This window comes from Pyrus communis, chromosome 16 (assembly GCF_041283825.1).
Source record: "Pyrus communis isolate YQ-2024b chromosome 16, ASM4128382v1, whole genome shotgun sequence".
NCBI classification, from domain to species: domain Eukaryota; kingdom Viridiplantae; phylum Streptophyta; class Magnoliopsida; order Rosales; family Rosaceae; genus Pyrus; species Pyrus communis.
This window is the reverse complement of record NC_142580.1, coordinates 10,152,946-10,169,160: the sequence shown is the minus strand read 5'-3', so window position 1 is coordinate 10,169,160 and position 16,215 is coordinate 10,152,946. Positions and strand designations below refer to the sequence as shown.

Below are 16,215 nucleotides of genomic sequence, written 5' to 3'. Positions count from 1 at the left end.
TCTTTATATTTTATTTTTTATATACTTTCCTTATACCTCAAGTACAAAATGTAAAAAGCTAAAAATTTAAAACCAAAAAAAATTGTTATGCAACAAACTTTTAAATTGTAGTTGAAGCAAAAAATAATCTCAAAACTTTTGGACACGGCAAGTGGATTTTCTCAAGAAAGACAAGAATGCTCTCATTAAATGAGATGGAAAAGTCAAATAGATTAAAGATATGATTAATCACCGAATCATATCTTTAATACATTCCTTATCCAATAATAACTTCATGAACCAAGGAATCACAATCATATCCAATTAGGGATGTTACAAGGATAATTCCAAGATATTGTTTATTAAATAATATATTTTGAATAATTCTTTCCCCATTCATCCAACAGGTGACACACCTTTGTCAATGGGAAGCCACCATGTGTAGGGCAAAACTATAACTCTATGGCCAACCATCTCTCTATAAATACCTCATCTCTACTAAGCTTTTGCTACGCATACAAAACCTAAACACTCACTCTTATCAGATTTACTGACTTAGGCATCAATTAATATAAAATTATCTTACTAGCGAGAAATAATATCAGGGTTCAGAATAAAGTAACCTAGAAGTAAGAAAATGAAATACTACGAAATCTTGGGTTTTGTTTTTGTAGCATTCCTTTTGGTGAATTCTTTAGTTCAATATCGGATAAGATGATGGAGACATGGCCATAGCTCAGAATATCTAGCACATGAACGTGACGTCTACGCATCTGGCAATATTTGTTGAAAACATCACTGAGACTCAGCAAGCAATATATGTATGTCGACGCAATTTTCTTGGCATCAAACTATCAAAGGTGAATATTAATGGAGGGTATTTTGTTTCTTGAGGGAGATGGTAAGAATTAATAATATTCCTACCAGAAATCGATTAGACCTTGCTAGTTGGGTTGATTAATCAATTGGTCCTCATTACCACCTATGACTAGCATTGAAATATTAACTTCATTCATTTGAAACTCCAAAGTTTTTATTTATTTATTTAAACAACATCATAACATATTGGGTTCTAGCAGACATGCATCTGCCCAACTGATACAATTGGGAATTACAAACTTGACGACCGGACTCTTTTACCATCCCAACATTACTAGAAACTTTATAAATATGCCTTCGTAAAGAAACATATAGTTAAATTTTGTAGTTCGTCACTATTTTTCTTCTAATATACTAGCATATGGGCACATAAGTGTGAGAATTTTTTTTTTTGTTTGTTTTTGAAATAGAAGGAGAGAGGAAGAGGAAGGGAGTGATAGAGAATGTGAGAGTGAGAAGTTTTTTTTTTTTTTTTTTTTTTTTTTTTTTTTTTTTTTAATTAGAGATATGTTAGGAGGCTTTGAAAAAAAAAGCAAAATTTAGTTATGTGAAATTACATTTCTGCCCCATATTTCTTATTCATGTTATGTTTTAATTAGGGTTAAACTGGTAATTTTATAGAATTTTGGTTGATAATGAGTGTTTTATTAATTAGTAGAGATATATATGTGTGTGTGTGTGTGTGTTTGAGTTTCGTATATACCTACTTAAAAGGGAATAAACTTCAATGTCAAGAAATCATTAACCGTCAAAGTAAAAACCCTTTTCAAAGAAGCTTCATATAATCATATTCAGGAACACATGGACGTTTATAATTTAGTAGATTCAATTGGTTAAGCATATACATGTCAATCTCATATCACAAAGTTTAGGAGTTTTGTTATTCAAGTCACTTTTGTTGGCAATTAGTTTTAGAGCATGTTAGAAAAGAATCGTGATCACAATCACCATCCCTACCTTCAAGGAATTAAATTAGGCGTTAAATTGTTGTAATAATTGATTGATTTGTATTTTTTTTTCGTCCTTCATTTGATTTGTAGGGATTCGTATATAAAGTTTAGGGGTGTGCTATCCACGCACCTCATTTTACTTCTCACACACCTTTTGATAATTTTTGTCCATTGATATTCGTCAATTCATCTGATCCGACGGCCGAAAATTAAAAAAGTGTGTGAGAAGTAAAATGAGGTGTGTGGATATCACACCCCCAAAGTTTACTCTTACGGCGGTATCAATGAAAATCATTATGGCAATTAAGTTTTTTGCAAATTTTATAAAGTGGAACCTTAACTCTTTTTTATAATAGTGGTCTATTAGAGTAGGCAGAAATTTTAACAGAGACATTTGACTACAATAATATTATTCTTACCACATATTAGTATTATTTTTCTAATTCATATATATTAGTGTGCATTACTTCTATGAGAGAAATAATACAAATATGTGATCAGTGTAGCATTACTTATTTTACTAAGAAAACTGTTGGATGGGATTTGGACCAGCCAATGGGAACGAGAATTGCTGTAACATATCTTTTACACACAAAAAAAAAAAAAAAAAAAAAGAGGTTCGACTGAAGTCCAAACAGACTAGCAAATTAATAGATGAACTATACAAAATTGGTATGTGGTAGCATTACTTATTTTACTAAGAAAACTGTTGGATGGGATTTGAACCTGCCAATGGGAACGAGAATTGCCGTAATATATCTTTTAAACACACATAAAAAAAAAAAAGAAAAAAAGACGAGGTTCGACTAAGTCCAAACAGACTAGCAAATTAATAGATGAACCATACCAAATTGGTATTAATTTTGGTCAGGAATTATGATTGAAACTCTATAAATTTAATTACGCACTCCTCATAAGAGTACTTTTATTTCTAAATATAAAAAATTTGAAATATACAATTAAATATTTAAAGTGACAATAACAATTTCATTTTTATGCATGAACTTTCTCTACGTGCCTAATCAGATCGAAAAATGTCAGATTTTGAGACCATACTTAATGCACTTGGATTCATGTGATGTCAATATTATAATGTACACGTCTCTTTAAATCAATTATTATCAACTTCCAATTTTTTATTCTGGAAAAAACCATACCAACAAATAAGTCTAGAAATCATATCTGAACCAGCTGCGGCAAAATTAGGTCAATTTTTTGATGGGTCGTGGTCTGTGCATACGAGTCTATGACTATATGAGAGTGTTCAAAGTTCAAAGTTCAAACCAAGAAAGTATATGCAACCAACCAAAATAGAGTATGAAAGTAAATATACATCCATTGCTTCGTGCTTGAACATGTGAGCTTTCAACATTCCAACAATCTGGTATACTACGTCTTTGTATACCTTTCAGAGACGTACACCTTCAATTGTAGACCTTTTTGAGGGAGCTAGAGTGTTCAAATGGCAGCAAATTAACATTTAATTTCTTTTTTCTGCACGTAAAGGATTTCCAAGATTTGCACCAAAACTCACGTGAAAATGGAACAAATTAAGGGGGCATCATGATGTTGGCACTCCTCTTTTATTTGCATTTTTTTCTTTGATGTATGTTTCGTGATTTTATTTATTTATTCTAATACATAAAAAGAAGGGAGTGCTTGAAAATATAAAAATGTTATTATTACTACTGATGAAAATATGTGTGATTAGTTTGTGATCTTTAATTACCTAACAACTTACGAAAAAAAATTCGGTGCTATAAAGAGAGTAATTTTGTTAAGGGTAATGCTAAGAAGATTAAATTTGTAGTGCACCCCATAATAATTTATGGCTTGATTCTTTTTAATTTAACATTAATAAAGATGATAATTAATTTTTCTTATAAAAATTTAAATTAAAGAATGTGAACATATACGAGAAACTTAACGATTGAATCGCCAAGTTAGACCAAGTTAGAGTTAAAAGTAAGTATTTTATAAGAAAAACTAATAAAAAAAAAGCTTGAAAATTTTGAGTTTTAACTAAAATGAAAAAATAAAGGGTAAAGTGAATAGTACCAGGATTGACTTTTTAGTGTAAAAATGTGATTTTTCGTTAGAATGAATAGTACCAGAAGCTTTTTCGTTAAAATTCCCTATTTTATAATGGTAGGCTTGGTAGCCAGCAAGCCTTCATCAAAATTTTCACCTAAGATCAGACACTCGTGTAATTAAAGATCAAATTTATAGGATATATAATATTAATTTGTATGACTATATATTACAAGAAGAATACATGTAAAAGCTATAAACAAGTAGCACCTAGAAATAGCTAGACAACAACCGCAAAAACATTACAAATAATATATTGCATGGAAGAACGGGAACTATTTATGCGATTGTTCTTCTATCGATCAATCAGCATGCAAAATACTTCCATCCTCGAAATCCTTTGCACTTTTGAATACTCTACTTGTCTAGTCTTTTGAGTTTCAACATTTAACCAACTGTTTGGTGTGCATGTGAAATGCATAGACTTTTTCCCACGAAATCTTTTGGACTTTTCAAAATCTTCTAATTTGCAACACCCTCTTCACATTTGACTGTTTCATCTGCATGTGCAAATGCAGCCATTCTGTCATTATTCTTTCCTACAAGTTCTTTCGTCTTGAGACATTCTCTCTCCCAATTTGTCTTATGAACCACTGTTAATATGGACACCACACATGTAATTTGAGCTGCTAGAAGTCCATAACAAAGCCCTTTAAACCCTAACCTCCACACAAACGTCAAGACTATTGCCACAGGCGTACCCACCATGTAAAATGAGTAAAAGTTAATCCATGCCCCAATGCCTGGCCTAGCACTTCCTCTCAAAATCCCACAACTTGTAGTTTGTGGACAATTAGCAATCTCACATAGTCCAATAATTGGTAGCACACTCATTGTTAGCTCCAAAACCTCACTATCATTTGTGAAGATTCTTCCCCATGCTCCTCTCCCTAGAGTGGTCAATGACAAGCCCAACAATGAGCTCACTAGTGCCATCCCCACTGCCACCACTGCCGCTAAACGTGCCTTTTCGGGTTGGCCTGCCCCTAGCTCGTTGCCTACTCGTGTAGACACTGATGCACTTAGTGCCGCTGGTAATGTGTACATGAGAGATGTGGTTTGTATCACTATGGCTGATGCTGCTAGGGCAATGTGAGGTTTTTGAAGGTAACCGGTTAGAATTGTCATGAACTCATACCACCACCATTCTAAGCACACTCCTAAGCAACTTTGGAAAGCAAGTCGAATTAGGATACTCCATTCGTCAGCTCCTAGCGTTTTCCTCAACGAAAGTGGTACTATTTTTTTGGGTAATAATGGCTGGGACAATAATTGTGTTGTTTCATACTTAGTAGTAGGTTCACACTGGTCCGTTACCAAACAATAAATAGATTTTTTTGCGACATGGGCATAGACCACATAGCCCAAAAGAAAAAATAGAGTGATAAAATTGGTAAGAGAAGTGGAAATTGCTATTCCTTTGATCCCAAGGGAAAGATTGAAGGTTAAGAAGATTGTGAGAGGAATGTGTAGAATGATTGCTAGTAAAGTGGACCACATCAATGGCCATGTTGTGCTTTGACTACGTAAAAAAATACGTATGGGATGAAGAAGGCTATTGGCAAGAAGATCAGGGATGGCAAATTGGCAATACAAGCTAGCAATCTTCGTTATATCTTGGTTTTGATGGAGGAGGAGCATGAGAGGTTCAAGATTGGCCCAAAGCAAAGCAATAGGAAGAGAAGTGAGAAGCAATAAGAGAATGGTTCTTTGTAAAGTGTGGAAAGCTATGGAGAAGTTCTGTGAACCAAAAGCTTGGCTGCATAGAGGCTCCATACCCATGGCCAAGCCAGAGAGGACTGAGTAGCCAGTGATGTTGGTGAAGCCAATGGCTAAAGCCCCACCTGCTAGCTCAAGACTTCCGAGCCTTCCCATGCATACAACTAGGACCATGTTTTTGAGGTAACCCACTAAACTCATGGCCGCAATTGGGAAGCCAATATTTGTCATTCTGTGAAGTTCTTCCACCACCTAGAACATGTTCAAAATTGGAAAAGATAAAAAAAATTGATTCAAAAAAAATAATAGAAGTTAATTAATGATACTATGCGATGAAGAAAATTCTTTGAATGTTTGTAGGATTTTGTACCTCTGGCATTGTCGGGCACTTTTGGGATGGCTCTGCTGCTTCAACCATGATCTTTATTTCTTTTGCCTTGTTTCTAGCTTGCTTGTTTAATTCCTTGTGTTATGAGAAACAGAGAGGGATCGGAGAAAGAGGGGCAACTGTCTTGGGAAATTAATGAACGTACGTGCAAGGTATTTATAAGGATCGATATATGGGAGTTCTGCCAGTGAGATTGATCGAGTTTTCTTTTGTTCTCCGGTAGTTACCTATAGTTATCTCTCAAAAGGTTCAACTTTTTGATACAATGAGAGCACTTTAACAGTTGTTTCAGAGCAGTAAAGTCGGTTAGAGTATATATGCGTGTTCTTCTTTTGCATTAAAGTTAAATTCTTCTCCTTCTAGTGTAGGTGATATAGTCTAGAATATCACTTACATTAAAAAAAAAATTACTTAAAACCTCCTATGCGATTCTTTTATGAGCAATTTTTTGGCATACCCAGAATACGGCTACGTACGTGGAGTTTTTGTTATATCAAATATGTGGACTTGTTTTATTTTTTATTTTTTTTATTTTAATTTTTTTTATATTCGTATAAGTGAGACATGTTGAGAATGAATTTTACGTTGATTAGATGAGAGACCTTGCATGTGCTTATTAAGTAGTTATGCTCTTCCCATATTGCCAATTAAGTTTATGGTAGAACCTCAAATTTTTTTCATGGTATCAAAGCGGGTTGTCACGTGTGCGAAGTCTAACGGCCACACGTTCTCCACGTCACCCAAGTTATATTGTCCACGTGTTAGGCTAGAAATTCCTCACATGTTGGGCTTGAAATTTGTCACATTGATAAGAGGAGAGACCTTGCATATGCTTGTAAGTAGTTGAGCTTCTCCTCATATTGCCAATTAATTTTATGATGGAATCTTAACTTTCTTCAAGACATATCAACTTTATCATCCAATTTTATCATAACACGTAAAATAGTACACCGAGTAACTTTTTCTACCATAAAAGTTTCTCATGATTCTGTAAACTTTAATTTGGCCTCACTTGAGTCACACACTTAAAACAATTTGTGCTGAGTGATGGGAAAGCATGTGTGCCTCTTGGGTCCAATATTTTTTTTAAACTATTATATATGCAAATTTTCATGTTCCATAGAGAATACTATCAACGCCTTCGGCTATAAGTTAAGAATATGAGATAATTATATATTGATATCGATTTACAGTACTTGATACATTATTGATCACCAAATATCAAACTATTGAAAAGGTGCCTTAATACTCGGTGCAAAACAATTGGTACTTTTTCCTTAAGAACATATAGAGGTACACAATACCAAACATTGGAAGGTAGAGGGATATGGACCGAATGAAAATAGGCATGCACATGAACCTTGTTTAAACCGTGTGAATATTTAAGCAGTAATCGTGCCCTCTTGTCATACCCACGCCCCTATTGTTTAAGCACATTTTGTCGGTTTTCAAAATAAACAAGAACATATCCACCATCTCTCTCAGTACAAACCAAACACCAGTCTTTATACTGCTCGATTCTTTCTTCACGTGAGGCAATTTGGTGACTGTCAATGTCTTTCTATTTCCTACATTCTTATTTATTAATATCCTCAATATTGCTTTTCAAGTCTTTCTACTAAAATATATTCATTATTTACGAATATTGCTAAAGTTCATATCCTCTTTGCTGTGCTATGTACTTTTAGGTTTAGCACAAGTACACACTTTCATCCGTCCAAACAAAAAAAAAAAAAAAAAAAAGGAAGGGCACGAAGTACTCACAATTTTATTCAACTTTCATCCATGAAACTCAGTATTTGTAATATTTTCAAGCAACAAGATAAAGATTGTGTGTCACTAACCTTACACGCATATTTATTCAGCAACTACTTAAATTCGGTATCAACACAAAAACACATACAAGTAGAGAAGCCTACTTCCTAAAGTAAGCATTTTGTAATTAACTAACGATTGAAACCATACAAAACATAATTCCCACGAGGGCACCACTTGTCATAAGAGCCTAACTGAATGAGGCACGAACCTGATACATCTATTCATCAAGAAACTTTTAGCTAGTTTAATTTGATTCTAATTAGATTTCTTGAAGAAAACTCATAATTCGTACCTTTTATGATGAATTGTTACTGTATAATTAGGTTACCTTCTTCTTCAATCTCCTATCACATGGCCCCAATGAAGTTAATTGGTGCACGAGGTGGCCTTCATGTGCACATGTGTTACTTAGAAAGTATATAGAAAATTTAGGTAGTGATGGAAGCATTTTCTTTTGCGTCACATGCATTATCAACATGTGTTTCAATATAAACCAAACCATAAGAGGGAAGCGGACCAAACAAGCCAAACCTCCACCTTTCTTCTTGAAGCACACAGCTTCTTTATTAAAGTTACTACAACCAACCCTCCTTTCAGTATCAACTAGCTCTTTGTTTCTTCTGTTGCACGCTCTAGGTTTGATAGTTGGCTGAGGAAAAACAAAAGGATCTTGGTTATTACTTACCCCAAAAAAAAGGGTTGGCTTAATAAAACTTTATGTTCTTAAGGGCCGTTTGATATCCTATTAAAAAAAATTCATCAATTTTGAAAATATTTCTTAAGATCATCTCTTAATATAATTTTATATAAAATTCAAAAACTTGTTTAGCATGAAATTCAAAATTACTTTCTTAACAATTAAAAAGTAAAAAGAAAAAGACCCCACTTCCTTTATCCTTGACCTCCCCCTCCCATTCCCCTTCCCCTACGCTCCCTTTCTATCTCCTTATCCTTATCTCCATGGTCAAACGTGGCAAGCACTTAACAAAAATACCCGAAATAAACCAAAAATTTGTAAGCAAACCGCTTGTAGATACAGTTCTGTAGAACTTCAACGACGAATTTGTATATTGACTGGTCAACACGACGTTTCGATGCTGAAAAGGACAGATTTGGAGAAACCGATCTCAGCGGCGAAGTAGAGGATCCGCCAGAGGAAGGCATAGGGAACCAATTCAGACGAAGAAGGGTGTTAGGTAGGCCGGACAATTTTTTGCCTGAACTATTAACTTGATACGAAAATAACAAATTGCAGGTCAACTGATTAACGAGTCGGGTCATTATTGATTCACATGTTAATAACCTATTAAGATAATAGGTATGATACGAAAATGACACGACACAACCAGTTTGCCAGGTCTAGACATCAAGTATAACAATTTCTTACATAACCCATTAACCAAACACGAAACGACACAAAAATAACATGTTAACCCGTTAATGAGTTAGATTGTTATCAAGTCACTTATTAAGAATCTGTTAAGATAACGGATTTGATACGACACGACAACATGACCCGTTTGCCAGTTCAGGTGTTAGGGTTGGCTTGAAATTGGGTTGCATAAGGTTTGTGGCGAGGGCGAATGGAAGCAGAGACAAGGAAAGGGAGCTTGTTGGCGCTTTTAATGTTGGTTGTGATATCGGGAGAAAAAGGATTGCACTGAAAATATAAAAAAAAAAAACCTAAAAACACACTTTATCTATTTTTAAGTAATAAGTTATAGTTTTGAGTTATACTTGAGTTTGGATTTTAAGAATAAGCTTGCCAAATGCAAATTTTCGGTTTAGAACTCAAAAATTGTATCTGAGTTTAAAACAATGAATATGAGTTCAACACCAAACATGCTTTAAGTTTCTTGATCGAACTAGATATAATCATCTATAGGACTCCTTTATGTATTTTTTAAATATGGGGTTGCATTCTCGGTGATCTAAAAGGGGTCGCCTAGGATTGCCTAGGTGCTATAGGCGGTTGGCTACCGTCACGTTTAATTTCTAGGCGTTTAAAATAAAAATAGTTAGGGCGCTCTGACCCGCCTAGGCGAGCATAGGTGGGCTAGAGGTTTTGTGACTTTTTTTGCTTTATTAAGAAAATAATTTATGGTTACGACTCTCATTTACATAGAAAATAAGTAACTTCTATTTTGCATTTGATGTTTTCAATAAATTATAGAGACTTGTAGAAACTTGGATGAATATTCATTATGCTTGTTCCCCATGTTTTCAATAACATTATAGTACGTTGTAATTCATATATCATTCTATTTTGTAGTTTATGTTTTTCAATATAATTATGTATTATTTAAGTATAAGTAGACTCATATATATATAAGGCTAAATTCCCGCTAGATCCATACCCGCCGCCTGACTACCACCGCTACTATCTCCTCGTGATTTTTAGAACATCGTGCATTCTTCAACATGGGATATAGCTTGTATCAGTCTCTAGAGAAAAGATATATTGTTTACTTTTTAGAGAACTACCTTACCTTTGTAGACCTTGAGCTCTCTTAAAATGTTTCTTTATCTGACAATGTTATTTCTTGAGAGAAAAACAAAAAACTTGTTCAACTGTTTCCTTTTTGCTTCTGTAGTTTTTATGATTGTCATGTAGTAATGTTCGGAGCAAAGATATTATTGTCATGTTCTGATCTCGAAATACATTTGTAGTCAACATGATGATTTGTACCAGTACCATAGATAAACAAATAAAACATAGTTCATTAGAACTCTGACATATATACAATATACACCAAAGATTCAACAAATTAACAATTCATGGTAAACCCTACTTGAATAGGCGAACTATTCTCCCGGTACCTCTACACTACTACTCGAAGTTCCTCACTCAAACATGTAATTCTGGAGAAATAACGTTATAATGTAGACTAGTGTATCGGGTAAAATTGATTTCTATGTTTTAGAACTCGTTTAAATTATGTTTAGAGGGAAAAACTTTTTCCAGAGGAAACCAGTTATTGATCGATTTTGTTTAAGTGGGACTCACTTAATTAGTACATAAGTGGATTTAAGCATCTCATGGCCTATATTTTTTTATTGATATTGTATACATGGAATAACTTTATTATTCTCATAATTTTATTCATGACTGTTACTATATATTCCTCGTTCTCCATTGTGAAATGCTTGTCTTACTACCAAATTAATCGATATTAAGAATCATCACCACCAATGAAATTAATTTTTTTGGGTCACACTTGCATGGAACCATGCATGTGCGTCTAGTTACACCAAATGACTAAAGCAATACCTTCTTCCATTTACAATTATTACACCCACCTTTCAATAATATTCGTGTCGACGGATCATTGCATTTCAATCACCTATCTTCGAAAAGATGGGATTTTTTCAGGTCCCCAATTGATCGACCTGGATGGGATTTTTGTCAAATATTCTTAGCCAATGTTCATTCAATCTCGTGGGGGTAGTTGTTACTTGTTAGGGAAAATGACACTACCAAAAAATAAGGTATGCCTTACAAAATTTTATTTGATGAATCAAATTTCATCAAGGAAAAGGACTTTATCCAACAGATTTTTTAGTTGGTAGGGCAAAGATGGTCAACATTTAAGGTTTATTCAAAACCTTTATGTGACGAAGGTGATCATAGGGCAAGTCACAATTCGTCAGGCAAAATTTTGAAGCAAAGAGAGAAAAATGGCACGCAATATTTGACGGTTTGCCCGACGAATCTAGTCTTTGTTGGCTATGTTGGCTTTGCCCGACAACAATGTTTGTCGGCTAAGTTCTACTATCGGTAATCAAAGGCTCACCATGACGTTTAATAAATTTCCACCGACACAACCTTTACTCAGCGTTTTCCTTGTACTTGCTCTACCGAGATGAATCGACAACTTTCAGTAAATATGCAATAACTTTCTTAATTTATTAGCTTTTTTCTTTTACTTATTTTATGTGGTTTTAACTAAACTATTTGGTTTTTTTGAAAATTTTAGGCCAACCTCGAGTGAGATGAGCGGGACAAGGCTTGTCTCGATTACATAGACCAGGTGTGGAGTGGCCGATATTAAGAAGTGGAAGTATGAGCTGCACAAGTACTACAACATTTTTCTGACGCCTGAGGCAACTTTTACATAACCACCCAAGGATTTTGTGGAGAAGGTGGACGAGTGGTAGTGGTTGTTCATTCATTTTCAAAGTGAAAAATTTCAGGTAATTAAATTTTAGTTCAATTTTATATTTTTTTTGGGTAAGTTTAATTAAGTTTCTTTTAATGGACGGAAAAAATTGGTGGCAAATAAAGGTAACAAGAGAAGAAGATGTCCTTCACCACTCTTGTTCTCGACCCCTATCTTACCGTGTCACCACTTTAAGGAGTATTTACCTGAGGTGGAGGTTTTTTTTTTTGGGGGGGGGGGGGGGGAGAGACACATGCCAATTATGGCAACGAGACCGCGAATGAAATTTATGTAAGTATTCATTTCTATGTTTTAATTGTAAATTTCATTACAATAAATAAGGTTTAAAATATGATCAAAATTTTTAATTGGTTTCCCTTTGTTTTATTTTGCTTTTTTATTTTTTATTTGTAGGCTTCTATGATTCAAAAGAAGGACAAGTACCTCGCCAACCTATCTCAACAGTTATCGGACGTGCCTATGAAGGAGATGACACCTGATCCAGAGGTGTCTCTCTAGTTGCTGATGGACAGGGTTGGGCGACGGAAAGACAAGGAAGTTTGCGACCTAAGAGTGGGTCGGGTTTGGGAAGTCGGGGGGGGGGGTGTTCTTTTTGTTCTGTGGGCTCTAATCCATCAACTAAGATTGATTCTAGACTTCAACAAGTGGAGATAGAGCTAGCACGCCAAAAGAAAGAAGGTGAGTGCTTACAAGAAAAAACGGCACACTTGGCACAAGTTGCTGTGAAAGATTGATAATTATTACACCTGTACTTTGCTGCCGTAGTCCAGTTCTTGTCAGTTTCTGGCATTAGGTGTCACATCCCGACCCGGGGCGGATCACTTTCCGGGCTCGACTCCACCGTAGCACGATATTGTCTGCTTTGGGTCCTCAGCACACCCTCACAGTTTTGTTTTTAGGAACTCACACGAGAACTTCCCGATGGGTCACCCATCCTGGGAGTGCTCTCGCGCGCTACTCGCTTAACTTCGGAGTTCCCATGGAACCCAAAGCCAGTGAGCTCCCAAAAGGCCTCGTGCTAGGTAGGGATGGGAATATACATTTAAGGATCACTCCCCTGGGCGATGTGGGATGTCACAATCCACCCCCCTTAGGGGCCCGACGTCCTCGTTGGCACACACGCGACCAGGGTTAGGCTCTGATACCAATTGTCACATCCCGGCCCGGGGCAGATCATTTCCCGGGCCCAATTCCACCGTAGCACGATATTGTCTGCTTTGGGTCCTCAGCACACCCTCACGGTTTTGTTTATGGAAACTCACACGAGAACTTCCTGATGGGTCACCCATCTTAGGAGTGCTCTCGCGCGCTACTCGCTTAACTTCGGAGTTCCCATGGAACCCGAAGCCAGTGAGCTCCCAAAAGGCCTCGTGCTAGGTAGGGATGAGAATATACATTTAAGGATCACTCCCCTGGGCGATGTGGGATGTCACATTAGGATTCCCAAGCCTCTAGTCGAGCTTTTGCAACCATTCCCCCAGCCACCCCAGTAGTTTAGTTTTTGTAATATAATTGTACGAACAATTTTATATTGATTGTAAATATTGTTTTTTAAAAAAAGTTAGAATTAAATGAATTATTGGATATAAATATTTTTTAGGCAGACTTTGGATGCGGTCCTTAGCTATCAATATTCTTTGACCTAAGCCTTGTTAGTTTTCAATTTTTGATCGAAATCCCTTAAATTAATGTGAGTACTTTATTTCTATGTATGTTACTATATTTTTTTAATTAAAAATTGAAATGTATAGTTGTTTATATTAATGAGATTTTAAATAAAAACCCATAATTTGTGGGATTAAAAATATTAAAATATAAATTATACTATTGTGTGTATGTATATATAAACATGGGTACATTCATCAAAATTAACAAAAAAATTATTGTACCAAAACATGTGTACATTCTTCAAAACTACACAAAAAAAAAATGTAATAGATATTAGGCTTAATAACATTAGTAAATTTCTTCGATTATACTTGATGTGGATACATTCTTAAATCAAAAGAAAAGAATATACCCATATAAGTTTAAAAATGGTTAGAAAAAATTGAATAGATTTTATATAACAAATTGGTATATTTAAGAACGGGTACATTTTAAGATTAAAAATTGAGAAAAAAAATTAAATGAATGGGTGCATATACGATTAAAAAAATTTAAAACATTTTCGAAAAGGCTAATGGGTAGAAACTTATTCTAATTTATTTATTTATTTTGGAAATGTTTTGAATTAAAAATTAGTTAGGAGTTTAATAAAAGTGTGAGTATTAAAATCCTAAATCAATTATTAATTTTTATTTTAGAAAATTATGTAACTGACATGTAAATTCATTATTACATTAATACTAGGGACTTGGATCAAAATCTGAAAACTAATAAGGTTTTAGTCAATGAACATTGGTGACTAGGAACATAATACTAATTTTTCCTATTTTTTAATTAAAAAAGCTTTCGTCGCGCAAAAAATTTAATATATGTTTTAAATTTGGTTTCTTAGAGTTGGCCCGATGACTGGACCATCGGGTCAAATTCATTACAATATTTAATTATGTGCTAGCCAACAAGATATCATTCGTCGGACAAGTGGATTTTGTCAAGTCAATTTAGTCAACGCACGTTCATCCGACAAAATTTGCCCAACGAATTTGTGTTTTTGTCGTTTAAGATTTTGGTCGATGGATTTTTCCCGACTATTCTTTTCCAACGAACCTCCGTTGGCTAAACTGTGTGAGGGCTAATGCAGCTTTTAGCTGACGAAGTTATTCCGTCTGGCTAAATGTTCTTTTCGTAGTGTGTTTGCATATCCAGTAACTTCCAACGCTCTCTCTCATGGTTTGTGTGACCTCTGTTCGTATAACGCACTATCTTTGGTCCCAAGCTCGCAGGCATTGTTCGGAAGAACTCAAACAACAAACTTTATTATGTCCCTTGCCCCGCCATGAGTGACAGATTGCATGCATGTACGTTTAAGGTATTTTCCATCAAATCATCAAACTATATTTAAAGATTCTAACCGTACGTCAATTTTTTTAAGCTTCACTCATAGATCATTCAAGCAAAATCAATTTAAAAATAATTTAACTATTTGAGTATCATCATGAAATTTAGGACAGCCATAATATGCAACAGTCAAGTTTGATGTGCTTTTTGAAATAGGCCACGAGATTTTAATTTTATCATATTACACCTTATAAGTTGTTGAATTTATCAATTTGTGCCTTCGGTTGGACTGATTCAATGATTTTTTTACCAAACGGTAGAAGAAATTTTATTAATCTATTTTGAGAGAAATATTTACATCTTCCGTCGTAATATTGTAAAGAAAATCTGAAAAGGATAAACCCCAAGAATGGGATCCACCCATCTGGAAAAAAAATGCGACGCCATCAAGTGGGCCGCCATTCTACCATCATCACGGGGGATATAGGCAAAATTTAAAGCTCTACAAACACTCAACAAGCTCCCTTATTTATTAAATTATTGATGTGTTGAGTTTGGTTCAAATAGACAAAAAGTGTAAAGTGATACAATTTCAAAGCTTAAAGGTGCAATCTGAAAAAAAAAAAAATCTCATGATCCATTTTAAAAATCACCTCAACCTTAAAATGTTAAAAAATGTAATTAGCCCTGAAACTTAAATATTTATATAAACACTAGGATCATGTATTTATTTGGTCAGTTTGGATGTGTCGATAACATATATATAAACATTATGTGCATGGAAAACCCTTTTGAACAACTGGTGATTACAAATGAAAAAATCACTTACATGTGGTGGCGCCACTAATCACCACTACGATGTGGCATGCCCACATGCCATTGGTCTAATCAACTTAAACATTCCATCGGAAAGAGATCATCTTCGGATCCCTTTCACCAAATTCATCAATTCGGACCCTTAAAATTTGATCAAACAATTAAAAATAGGAGTCATCTTTCAAAGTTATAATAACTTTAGCCATTGTATCAAATTTCAAGGGCTCAGATTGATGGATTTGGTGGAAGGGATTTTCGGATCCCTTTCCTTCCATCAAAGAGAAGAGATATTAAATCTTCTGCACTCAAAATAGGTGTGGTCTTTCAGTGGCCACAATTATTAGTAGACACGTGTTTATAAACTTAATTTTGTTAGCATGAACTTAATATGTGTCAAATAATAATTAGAATCATAAAGAGACCACATTCATTTTAGACGTAGAATATTTGA

At 34.7% G+C, this 16,215-nt stretch overlaps 1 protein-coding gene across 1 annotated transcript; it reads right to left on the bottom strand.

Moving 5' to 3' along the window:
* Positions 1-4,018: 4,018 nt before the first annotated feature.
* LOC137730446 (protein DETOXIFICATION 55-like) lies at positions 4,019-6,291 on the bottom strand. Its single transcript, XM_068469435.2, has 2 exons — positions 5,989-6,291; positions 4,019-5,870 (listed from the first exon to the last, which is right to left on the bottom strand). The coding sequence occupies exons 1-2, from the start codon at positions 6,034-6,036 to the stop codon at positions 4,362-4,364; spliced, it is 1,557 nt and encodes a 518-aa protein (XP_068325536.2). The 5' UTR covers positions 6,037-6,291; the 3' UTR covers positions 4,019-4,361.
* Positions 6,292-16,215: the final 9,924 nt, after the last annotated feature.